Source organism: Oryctolagus cuniculus, chromosome 8 (assembly GCF_964237555.1).
Source record: "Oryctolagus cuniculus chromosome 8, mOryCun1.1, whole genome shotgun sequence".
Lineage (NCBI taxonomy): Eukaryota > Metazoa > Chordata > Mammalia > Lagomorpha > Leporidae > Oryctolagus > Oryctolagus cuniculus.
In genome coordinates, this window is record NC_091439.1 from 127,896,357 (window position 1) to 127,909,524 (window position 13,168).

At 39.8% G+C, this 13,168-nt stretch overlaps 1 protein-coding gene across 6 annotated transcripts in view; it reads right to left on the reverse strand.

Moving 5' to 3' along the window:
• Positions 1 to 13,168, reverse strand: part of LOC100344368 (SPARC (osteonectin), cwcv and kazal like domains proteoglycan 3) — a 484,325-nt gene that overhangs the window by 13,665 nt on the left and 457,492 nt on the right. For all 6 annotated transcript variants that reach the window (XM_070048215.1, XM_070048217.1, XM_070048219.1 and 3 more), the window contains one exon: positions 8,760 to 8,981. In XM_070048215.1, coding sequence (XP_069904316.1) covers positions 8,760 to 8,981 — 222 coding nt within the window. The remainder of the gene's footprint in view (positions 1 to 8,759; positions 8,982 to 13,168) is intronic.

A 13,168-nucleotide genomic window follows, 5' to 3' on the forward strand; every position in this document is an offset into this window, starting at 1 on the left:
ACAGCATTGACAACAGCAGGTTTACCACAACTCCCAGGATTTTTGTTTTATATTTTTCCTCCTAAATTAGCATCAGAATTTTGCATATCATTGTTTAATTAGTTTTACAAAAATTATCATATAATGGGGTTCTTGGATGTATTTCCCTGTATAGTTTTTTTTAACTTTTATTTAGTAAATATAAATTTCCAAAAGTATAGCTTTTGGATTACAGTGGCTTCCCTCCCCCAGGATTTTCCTCCCACCTTCAACCCTCCCATCTCCCACTCCATTCACATCAAGATTCATTTTCAATTATCTTTATACACAGAAGATCAATTTAGTATATATGAAGTAAGATTTCAACAGTTTGTACCCACACAGAAACACAAAGTATAAAGTACTGTTTGAGTCCTAGTTATAGCATTAATTCACACTGTACAACACATTAAGGACAGAGATCCTACATGAGGAGTAAGTGCACAGTGACTCCTGTTGTTGACTTAACAACTGACACTCTTGTTTATGGCGTCAGTAATCTCCCAAGGCTCTTGTCATGAGCTACCACGCTATGGAAGCCTTTTGAGTTCACCAACTCTGATGATATTTAGACAAGACCATAGTCAAAGTGGGAGTTCTCTCCTCCCTTCAGAGAAAGGTACCTCCTCTGATGGCTGTTCTTTCCATTGGGATCTTACTCACAGAGATCTTTCATTTAGGGTTTTTTTTTTTTTTCCAGAGTGTCTTGGCTTTCCATGCCTAAAAAACTCTCATGGGCTCTTCAGCCAGATCCAAATGCCTAAGGGCTGATTCTGAGGCCAGAGTGCTGTTTAGGACATGTGCCATTGTAAGAGTCTGCTGTGTATCCCGCTTTCCATGTTGGATCGTTCTCCACTTTTTAATTCTATCAGTTAGTATTAGCAGACACTAGTCTTGTTTATGTGATCCCTTTGACCCTTAATCATATTCTTATGATCAATTGTGAACATAAACTGGTCACTTTGACTGGTGAGATGGTATTGGTACATGCCACCTTGATGGGATTGAATTGGAATCCCTGGCACTTTTCTACCTCCAGCATTTGGGGCAAGTCTGAATGAGTATGTCCCAAATTGTACATCTCCTCCCTCTCTTATTCCCACTCTTATATTTAACAGGTATCCCTTTTCAGTTAAATTTAAACACCTAAGAATGATTATGTGTTAATTACAGAGTTCAACCAATAGTATTAAGTAGAACAAAAAAAAAATACTGAAAGGGATAAAGTATTAAGTTGTTCATCAACACTCAGGACAAGGGCTGATCAAATCACTGTTTCTCATAGTGTCCATTTCACTTCAACAGGTTTCCCCTTTGGTGCTCAGATATCAATGATCAGGGAGAACACATATTTGTCCCTTTGGGACTAGCTTATTTCACTCAGCATGATGTATTCCAGATTCCTCCAGATTTCATTTTTTTTACTGCTGTACAGTATTTTTTAGAGTATATGTCCCATAATTTCTTTATCCAGTCTACTGTTGATGGGCATTTAGGTTGATTCCATGTCTTAGCTATTTTGAATTAAGCTGCAATAAACATTAAGATGCAAACAGTGCTTTTATTTGCCAATTTAATTTCCTTTGGGTAAATTCCAAGGAGTGGGATGGCTGGGTTGAATGGTAGGGTTAATTTCAGGTTTCTGAGGAATCTCCAGACTGACTTCCATAGTGGCTTAACCAGTTTGCATTCCTACCAAAAGTGGGTTAGTGTGCCTTTTCCCCACATCCTCACCAGCATCTGTTGTTGGTAGATTTCTGAATGTGAGCCATTCTAACCGGGGTGAGGTGAAACCTCATTGTGGTTTTGATTTGCATTTCCCTGATCACTAGTGATCCTGAACATTTTTTTCATGTGTCTGCTGGCCATTTGGATTTCCTCTTTTGAAAAATGTCTATTGAGGTCCTTGGCCCATCTCTTAAGTGGGTTGCTTGTTTTGTTGTTGTGGAGTTTCTTGACCTCTTTGTAGATTCTGGTTATTAAACCTTTATTTGTTGCATAGTTTGCAAATATTTTTCCCATTCTGTCAGTTGCCTCTTCACTTTCCTGAGTGTTTCTTTTGCGGTACAGAAACTTCTCAATTTGATGCAATCCCAATTGTTAATTTTGGCTTTGACTGCCTGTGCCTCTGTGGTCTTTTCCAAGAAGTCTTTGCCTGTGCCTATATCTTGCAGGGTATCTCCAATGTTGTCTAATAATTTGATGGTGTTGGTTCATAGATTTAGGTCTTTTTTTTTAACAGGCAGAGTGGACAGTGAGAGAGAGAGACAGAGAGAAAGGTCTTCCTTTGCCATTGGTTCACCCTCCAATGGCCGCTGCGGCTGGCGTGCTGCGGCTGGCACACCATACTGATCCGATGGCAGGAGCCAGGTACTTATCCTGGTCTCCCATGGGGTACAGGGCCCAAGTACTTGGGCCATCCTCCACTGCACTCCCTGGCCACAGCAGAGAGGTGGCCTGGAAGAGGGGCAACTGGGACAAAATCCGGCGCTCCGACTGGGACTAGAACCTGGTGTGCTGGCGCTGCAAGGTGGAGGATTAACCTAGTGAGCTGCGGTGCCGGCCCATAGATTTAGGTCTTTAATCCATGTTCAGTGAATTTTTGTGTAAGGGGTAAGGTAGGGGTCTTACTTCATGCTTCCACACATAGAAATCCAGTTTTCCCAGCACCATTTATTGAATAGACTGTCCTTGCTCTGGGAATTGGTTCTAGATACTTGATCAACTACAAGTTGGCTATAGATGTTTGGATTGATTTCTGGTGTTTCTTTCTATTCCATTAGTTTATCCATCTGTTTCTGTAGCATTACCATGCTGTTTTGATTACAACTGCCCTGTAGTATGCCCTGAAATCTGGTATTGTGATGCCTCTGGCTTTGTTTCTGTTGTACAAGATTGCTTTAGCTATTTGAGGTCTCCTCTGTCTCCATATAAATTTCAGCACCATTTTTTCCAGATCTGAGAAGAAGGTCTTTGGTATTTTGATTGGTATTGCATTGAATCTATAAATTGCTTTTGGGAGAATGGACATTTTGATGATATTGATTCTTCCAATCCATGAGCATGGAAGACTTTTCCATTTTTTGGTATCCTCTTCTATTTCTTTCTTTAAGGTTTTGTAATTCTCATCGCAGAGATCTTTAACGTCCTTTGTTAAGTTTATTCCAAGGTATTTTATTATTTTTGTAGCTATTGTGAATGGGATTTATCTTAGAAGTTCTTTCTCAGCCATGACATTGCCTATGTATACAAAGACTGTGTCGCTCCCCCATTCGTGGAGGAACGACACTGGACCCTGCGCTCTTCTCTTTGCCCGGCTCTTCCCAGGTTAGCTGCGGGTCCCTCACTCGTGGAGGAACGACGCTATCCCGGGTTAGCTGCCGGCCCCCCGCCTCCGCGGAGGAGCAGCACACTGCTGGCCGGCTCTCTCGGGGGCTGCCTAGATGTTCCTCAGGTGTTCCCTCAGATGTTCCTGGTGCATGTTGTCTCTCTCCTCCTTTATAGTCCTCTTCCACCAATCCCAACTCTGCTACCCACACGCTGAGCATGCTGCTCTCCTCCAATCAGGAGCAGGATCAGTTCCTGCAGCTCATCAGTCAAACTGATGAGGCAGCTGCGTAGAGGTTGTTTGCTCCCTCTCAGCGCCATATTGTGGGAGAGCAGATGCATAGAATAAGTCTTAATTCCAGTAACTTAGTCTAGTCTTAGTTGCTCCCCACAGACTGTTGATTTTTGTGCATTGATTTTATATCCTGCCACTTAGCCAAACTCTTCTATGAGTTCCAATAGTCTCTTAGTAGAGTTCTTTGGATCCCCTAAATAAAGAATCATATCTGCAAAGAGGGATAGTTTGAGTTTGTCCTTCCCAATTTTTATCCCTTTAATTTCTCTTTCTTGCCTAATGGTTCTGGCTAAAACTTCCAGAACTATATTGAATAGCAGTGGGGAGAGTGGGCATCCCTGTCTGGTACCAGATCTCAGTGGAAATGTTCCAACTTTTACCCATTCAATAGGTTGCTGGCTGTGGGTTTTTCATAAATTGCTTTGATTTTTTGAGGAATGTTCCTTGTATACCCAATTAGCTTAGAATTTTAATCAATAAAGGGTGTTGTATTTTATCAAAAGCTTTCTCTGCATCTATTGAGATTATCATATGGTTTTTCTTCTGCAGTCTGTTAATGTGGTGTATCACATTGATTGATTTGCAAACATTGAACCATCCCTGCATACCAGGGATAAATCCCACTTGGTCTGGGTGGATTATCTTTCTGATGTGTTGCAGCATTCTATTAGCCAGAATTTTATTGAGGATTTTTGTGTCTATGTACATCAGGGATACTGATCTGTAATTTTCTTTCAATGCTGCATCTTTTTCAGGGTTAGGGATTAAGGTGATGCTGGCTTCATAGAAAGAATTTGGGAGGATTCCTTCTTTTTCGATTATTCTGAATAGTCTGAGAAGAATTGGAGTCAGTTCTTCTTTAAATGTCTGGTAGAATTCAGCAGTGAATCCATCTGGTCCTGGGATTTTCTTTGTTGGGAGGGCCTTTATTACTGATTCCATTTCTGTCTCAGTTATGGGTCTATTTAAGTTTTCTATGTTTTCATGGTTCAATTTAGGTAGGTTGCATGTGTCCAGGAATCTATCCATTTCTGACAGATTTCCCTGTTTGCTAGCATACAACTTTTTGTAGTAATTTCTGATGACTCTCTTTATTTCTGTGGTGTCTGTTGTTACATTCCCATTTTCATCTCTGATTTTATTGATTTGGGTCTTTTCTTTTTTTTAGTGAGTTGGGCCAATGGTGTGTAATTTTTCAAAAAAACTAGCTCTTCGTTTAGCTGATCTTTTGTAATATTTTTTGGATCAATTCTGATTTCTTCTCTGATTTTAATTATTTCTCTTCTCCTACTAGTTTTGGGTCTGGTTTGCTGCAGTTTTTCTAGATCCTTGAGATGCACTGAAAGCTCATTTATTTGGTGCCTTTCCAATTTCTTGATGTAGGCACCTATTGCTATAAACTTTACTCTTAACACTGCTTTATCCCTTTAGTTTTGATATGTTGTGTTGTTATCCTCCTTTACTTCCAGAAAGTTTTTGATTTCTTCTATGACCCAGTGTTCATTCAGTAGCATGTTGTTCAGTCTCCATGTGCTTGTATATTCTCTAGGGATTCCTGAGTTGCTAATTTCAAACTTCATTCCACTGTGGTCTGAGAAGCTGCACGGTGTGATTCTAATTCTTTTGAATTTGCTGAGACTTGCTTTATGGTCTAGTATGTGGTCAGTCCTAGAGTAGGTTCCATGTACTGCTGAGAAGAATGTAAATTCTTTAAGTGTAAGATGAAAAGTTCTGTAGATATCTGTTAGATCCATTTGGTCTATAGTGTCAATTAAATAGGCGTTTCCTTGTTGATCTTCTGTCCAGTTGATCTATTTCTGAAAGCAGAGTATTAAAGTCCCCCAGTACTACTGTATTGGAGTCTAAGTCACCCTTTAAGTCCCTTAGCATATCTTTTAAATAAACCAGTGCCCTGTAATTAGGTGCATACCTATTGATAATAGTTACACCTTCCTGTTGAATTGATCCCTTAATCATTATATAGTGCCCCTCTTTGTCTCTCTCTCTTAACAGTTTTTGTGTTAAAGTTTATTTTGTCTGATATTAAGATGGCTATGCCAGCTTTTTTTTTTTTTTTTTTTTTTTTTTTTTTTTTTTGGTTTCTGTTGGTATGGAATATCTTTTTCCAACCTTTCACTTTCAGTCTGCATGCATCTTTATTGGAAAGATGTGTAAGCAGCAAATAGATGGGTTTTGTTCCTTAACTCATTCAGCCAGTCTGTGCCTTTTAGCTGGAGAGTTGAGGCCATTAACATTCAATGTGTCTATTGGTAAGTAGTAACTTTGCCCTGCCATTTCCCCAAAGATATTTTCTAGTATATGCTTTGAGCTTCCTGTGATTTTTTACTGGAAGGTTTTCTTCCTTTACCTCCTTTCATATTGACGGCTGTGTTTCTGTGTTTCTGTGTGTAACACGTCTTTAAGCATCTTTTGCAGGGCTGAACGAGTGGCGACAAATTCTTTCAATTTCTGTTTGCTATGAAAGGTCTTTATTTCACCTTCATTCATAAATGAGAGCTTTGCAGGATATAATATTCTGGGCTGGAAGTTTTTCTCTCTTACTACCTGGGCTATATCTCGCCATTCCCTCCTAGCCTGTAGGGTTTCTGATGAGAAGTCTGCTGTGAGTCTAATTGGAGATCCTCTGAGAGTAATCTGACGTTTCTCTCTTGCACATTTTAGAATCTATCTTTTCTTTATGTTTCACTGTGTTGAGTTTGATTACAACGTGTTGTGGTGAAGATCTCTTTTGGTTATTTTCATTGGGGGTTCTATGTGCTTCCTGCAGTTGGATGTCTCTGTCCTTCTCCAAACCCTGGAAGTTTTCTGCTACTATCTCACTAAAAAGGCCTTCTAATCCTTTCTCTCTCTCCATGCCTTCAGTAACTCCTAGAACCCGAATTTTTTTTTTTTTTAATAGTAACCCATAGATTCCCAACAATATTTTTTAGATTTCTAATTTCCTCTTCTTTTCTTTGGTTTGATTGTATAATTTCCTGTGCTTTGTCTTCTAAGTCCGATATTCTCTCTTCTATCTCACTGATTCTGTTTTTAAGGCTCTCAAATGCATTTGTCATTTGACCTATTGAATTATTCATTTCGATTCTCTTCCATATCACAATTTCATGTTCTACTAGATTCCTCATTTCATTTTGATTCCTCCTTAAGATTTCATTTTTATGAGAGAGAGATTTTCTATCCTGTCCAGTAAGGATTTCTGTAGTTCATGCATTTGTTTTTGAGAATTTCTAAATGTTCTTATCACACATTTTTTGAAATCTGTATCTTGCATTTCTTCTATCTCAGCATCTTCATAATGTTGTATTGGAGTGTCATGTTCATTTGGGGGCATCATAATGTCTTCCTTGTTCTTGTTTCCTTGGTTTCTGCGTTTGTTGGTTGTCATTGTGGAAATATTCTTTGGTTTATTCTTCTTCTTTTTTTTTTTTTTTTTCTTCCTTGCTGTGGTGTCTTTTCCCGTTATACTATGACTCTAGATTAAGAGGACTGTCTGCTTTTGGTGAATCTCTAGAGGTTTCTGGTGGGTGTGGACAGAGAGCTCTGTTCAGTTCTTCAGGGTTAAGGGTGTGCCAAAGGTGACACGCCTAGGTTTGGCGTGGTAAATCTCTCTCTCTCTCTCTCTCTCTCTTTTTTTTTTTTTTTTATTCAGAAGGGAAGTGATTCCGCACAGCTGAGCTATTCTCCTTGAAGGCAATCAGTGCCTGAACACTAGCCCCTGTGGGTATATTATTGGTCTGCTCTGTCCCAGGGACCACAGAAAGGATCTGTGCGGTCTTCAGTGTAAGCTCAGATTCCCCTGCAATCTCACACCGGGTTGCCAAGGTTACCGAGTTTGTGGTGTCTCCCACCGAGAGAGTATGTCTCAGTCACTCGTAAATTCTCCCACACACACTCTGGTTTTTTTCCACAGTCCCAGTTCATAAGCTCCACACATTCACTATGTCTTAACCTCCTGTTACTTCTTCCCAGCAGAGTCAGGTTTTTCTGCTAGGCTGAGGGTGGGCTTAGCCCTGAGCTGGTGCAGCTGTTATATATGTCCAAAATGGAGCCTGCTCTTTGTCTTGCTCGCCTTTGTAAGGTGGTTACAGAGAGAGAATCGTGTGCATACTGGTCCCTTTTTTAATTTTATTTCTCCTCTAGTTAGCCTGGTGAACTTTCCCCCATGAGACTTCAAGCCTCATTCCCTCTAGGCTCTTCCTGCTGCTTTTCTGCCAGTGTCTCTGGCTACTGTGGTTTTGCCTCATCTCCCTTTCCAGTGCTGGTGCGTAGACTCAGTGGCTGGGGTTCCAAGCCATGGGTGCCCGTGCCCTCCACGTAGATCCACCATGTCCCACTAGTACTGGAAGAGTTTCCTCTGCAGTTTTTTCCCTAACTCTTCCCTGAAACTACAGTATCTACACTTTTATTAAAATATCTTTTCCCAGACTATCAGCCGCCATCTTGGAGCTCCCTGTATAGTTAATAGAAACCATCATCCACTTGGTTCTATGCCCATTATTCCAGTGTTACTGTCATTTACGTTTCCTAAAGAGGCATAAAGGGATTCTCACCATTCCAACAACTCACCTCTTCCAGAGTGTGAAAACACCGTTATTGCTAGTGAATTTTTTAAATGCTAAATGATTTTGAAAAGTTAAAGTCATTTTAAAAGCTGTCTGGTGAATGTTGTGGTTCATCTAGTTCATTTAATAAGATCACAACATAGAACATTAAAACTCCATAGTATGGTGCCAAAACAAAGTCATTTATTTTACACCATGGGCAAAGCAGATAGCAAATTACTTTTAATGACTACTCTTAATATCTGTGTTCTCATATCTCTATGAGAACTCTGCTTCTTGGTGGTTCATAATAGAAACTATAATGAAGTGCATTAACACACAATATTCATCACTATCTTTATCTTGTTTAGCATGTTTGCATCCCTAGCAGAGTTAATTTTTCAACAAGCTGCCTATTTACTCTTCTGTTCACCACTCGGATAAAGACTATAAAATGAATGGGGCATGATGTGCTGTTTTCTTTTTAATTGTGAAGGAATAGGTAATATTTGACATGTAGGTAAGCTATTCACATCTGTGCATTTCTCATCATTTACCTTGCTGTCTCTGGAAGCAGTAGCACCATTCATTGTTAGATATCAAACTGTCCTTGTATGTGTCACAAGAATTGAAGAATGCCTTGGTACATTGCTCGTTCTTGTCAAGGTAAATGCTTCCAAGCTCTGACTGGTCCAACAGCAGGTCATAGTTTGTGTCAAGTCTGTTAAACATCCAGCCAAGTGAATCCTTGCAAATTGGCAAAATACTGGTATCAAATCCTAAAGACAAAGACAGAAAATGATTAGCTAAGTATAAAAGATACCAGCAGGGGAAGACAAAGCAAGCCACTATAATATGTAAACAGTGCAGGGCACCTACTGAAGCATCAGAGAGTAGGATTTTACATTAATCTTGGGCCATTTGCTTCCAAGTAGAGTGTATATACTGATATTTATCTTTCAGGGTAGTTGTGAGGCTTACTTAGCCAAAAAGCACAGGATGTGTACTTGGTCCAACAGTGAAGTCCACAGTTAGGATGCCTGAGTCTCACATCGGGAAGCCTGGGTTTCATATCCAGCTCTGACTGGGCATTCCAGCTTCCTGCTAATGTGAACTTGAAGAGACAGTGGGGATGGTGGATGTGAATGGGTTCCTGCCACCCGTGGGATAGACCTAGATCGCATTCAAAGCTCCTGGCTTTGGTCCCACAAGCCATACAGGTCCTTAGTGAGTGAATCACTGCAGGGGAGCTAGCTGTCTTTTAATCTGTTTTGTAGATAAGACAATTCATTTTAAAAGTTTTCCAGAAAGTATCTGTTACTACTATTAGCCACCCATTCATTTAGTCCCAATTAGTAGTGTGATGATATATGATTTACATTATTATCAAGTTTCTTTTACATAAACAGTAAATTTTGGTAAAATCCTTATTAGTTATATATGTTAATATTATTGATAATATTCTGTGAAAGCATATTAAATTGCATATCATTTAAGAAATTAAAATACTATTATTTACAAAAAATAACTAATGCATAAGAAGCAATAACTTCCACATGACCTGTGGGTAGATTGAAGAGTTTTTAGAAAATGAAATCAAGATACATTTGTTTGGTTGAAAGAAAAAATTGAAATCCATATATATAAGAGTGTTCTTCAAAGAGTTCTTGGAATGTGGGTATTATGAAAAATCTATGCATGAATTTCAAAATTTTATGCACCAAAATAAACATCTATAAATTTCACTTTTCATGTGCTTTGATTTGTTTATTTTTTTATGTATTCCTTTATTCATGGAGCAGAAAGACAAAGACATACAGCAGAGTTCCTGTCCATTGGTTCACTCCCACAAAGGCCAGGATAGGGCTATGCCGAGGCCAGGAGCTGAAAGCTCAATCCTGGTCTCCCACTGGAGTGGCAGGAACCTGTTACTTAAGCCTTCACCCCTGCTTCCCAGCATCCTCATTAGCTGGTAGCTGGAATCAAGAGGGGGGCGTTGTGAATTGAATCCATGGACTCTGATGTGTGACACAAGCATCCTGTTGCCAGGCAAAACTCCTTGCCCACAAACTTTGTCCTTATGTTGACAGAACTTTGATGGTCTAACAACTGAGGTGAAATTTGAAAACCTGAAAGGAGCTGGACCAGTACTGGTGCTTTGTGACGGTAGGTAGGACACCTGGCACCAGAAGGGCATGCAAGCATGGGGTGCACGAGACATTTTCTGCTGGGTCTCATATGGAATTTAAAAAAATTGTTTTATAAAATGATCTCTAAGAAAATATTCAGTAGATTTATCATCTTCTTAGTTCACACTGAAAATCCTGGGTGGTGAAGTGAAGTGAGTATTCAGGTGGTGAATGCCACCCGAAGCAGTATAAATTCTTCATGATTAGTGTCAGACTGCAGCTAAGGAAGTGATGTGGGAGAAAAACAGTGAGAAAACACTCACTCGGGGACTCATTTAAAGAGAAAACCAATATCCCGCGTGTCAACAGGAGTACTGCTCAAATGACGGAGATGATCCTTCATTTGTGGAAAGAAAAGGATCACCATCCGGAATTTTTCAGCTACTTAGAGATGCTGTTTCTGATGGAATGTATATTAACAGGAAAGATCTTCAGTTAATTCTGTAGAAAACTATGGAGGGAGTAAATGTCTTACTGTTTTCAAAGCAATTATTTAAAATAATTCCTTCGCAAAACGATAAAGGTGGCGAGGCACTGACAATATCTATTTGCTTAGGTGTAAGGCATGTTAATATTATGAACATGGTTACAATAATTAAATGCTAAGATTCTAAACCTTGGGTAAAATTCTCAATTTCTGAATAGTTACCAAAAAGATCAATAGTAAATATAACAAAAAAAAAGATTTACATGAACAAAAATCACTCAAGTGAAAGTTGATAGTGGTTATCAATATAATCCAATTAGAGTTTTAAGTGCATGTATTGACTTATCTCAGTCTATGTTATCTACAGTCACACAAAATAAATTAAAATACTCATTCAGAAGCAGAATAATAAAAATGGCTCAAAGTTTTCTGAAAACGTTCCTTAGATATTCAGATGAAGTGAGAGAGGTGGAGAGCCTGTGTGCAGACGAGCCCATCTAGCTGTGTGGCTGTGTGCAGCAGAGGTGATTACAGATACCTGGATGAATCCCATACTGGAAACTGATTCAAAATTACTTGAATTCCAAGGGCTCTATTGGGAGATCACATAATTAGTCAAAGAGTGTAGGTTTCCAAGTCCGTAGAACCTGGACTCAAATCTCAGCTCTCCCACTAACTAATTGTGTGACCTTAGGTTTTACCTCCTAACCTGCATAACTATAAAATGGGGTCAACAAGACCTACTTCACAGACTGTTACAAAAATTACACGATTTAAGGTAAATGATACATGGGGAATGCTTTTAGTTTCTGAATCCCAAGAGATTGGGGATGAATTAGCACCTCCAGGTTCAAACCACATTGTTCTTTTTTTTTTTTTTTTTTTTTGACAGGCAGAGTGGACAGTGAGAGAGAGAGAGACAGAGAGAAAGGTCTTCCTTCCATTGGTTCACCCTCCAATGGCCGCTGCAGCCGGTGCACCGCACTGATCCGAAGGCAGGAGCCAGGTGCTTCTCCTGGTCTCCCATGGGGTGCAGGGCCCAAGCACTTGGGCCATCCTCCACTGCACTCCCTGGCCACAGCAGAGAGCTGGCCTGGAAGAGGGGCAACCGGGACAGAATCTGGCGTCCTGACCGGGACTAGAACCCAGTGTGCTCGTGCCGCAAGGCGGAGGATTAGCCTAGTGAGCCGCGGCGCAGGCCACCACATTGTTCTCACTGTTGACAAGGACCCCTGTGCTCCTCCTGCCTTTGTCCTCTTCCACATTCTAATCTTTGTCATCTTTCAGGGGCAGCAGAATCCTCATGGGACTAAATCTAACTCTCCTGCAAGAAATGTCGAACCATGACTTTTCTGTTACAAATACTCCAAAGACCTCTGAAAGGAAGAAGACATCAATACAAAATCTTTACCAAACAGAAACAAGAAACACTAACAGTCCCTGAACGTTAATGCTTTTGGGTAAGATGAGGATATTTGCTTCCAGATTGTAGGCATGAAGGTAGTTCACCTCCTGGTCTTTATGAAATAGCAAGGTTCTATGATCAATTACATTTGCTGAGCCAGCAAATGCACCATGAGCATAACTGAGATTTATATAAATCAATTTATTTAAATGAAAGCAAAATCAGGGTAAATGCATGCTTTAATACAAATTCAGCATTGCTAGATTGTCCTTGTTGATGTGAGTTTGCTATTTTTAAAAGCTTTATAATAGTTGGATCTGGGAAGGGGAAAGGATAAGTAGAAATAGGTGGTGTGTGGGGGGATAAGCACTACTGTAGCCCGTGGCAGATTCAATGCGTGTTCCCAGGTTTGAAGTTTCACAGGCTGACAAGGCAAAATTCTTCTCTTTATGTTTTCATTTAAATAGCTACTTTAGATTCCGTTTCCAGTAATGGTTGTGCAGATAAGTCATTACATTCAAGATCTGATTTTTTAAGCAGTGCAGAAATAAAGAGTTAATAGAAGTAGGATGAGTCTTACAAGAATTCACATTTTGAAGAAGAAAGTTATATGAAGTAAATTCTCAATTTTTAATGTTTTTCAGGTTGGGGAAGGCAGAGTTCTCATGGTAGAGGGTGGCAAAGGCACTGGCAGAAAAAAAAATGTATACTTCCAACCTAGAGACTCATACAATTGTGCAGAACCACTGAAGAGAGACAGAGAAATCCAAGAAGTAAATGAGAGGGACACCAGAAAATACTGTCTGCCAAGACTCTGATAATCTGTCAAACAGGCGTGCACTTCCTGGACTTGAGTCAGCTCCACCAGAGACTGCAAGAGTAACTTGAAGTCAGACATTTCACAAACTCACAACACAGTAAGATTGCATTCTGAGTCCAAAAGAG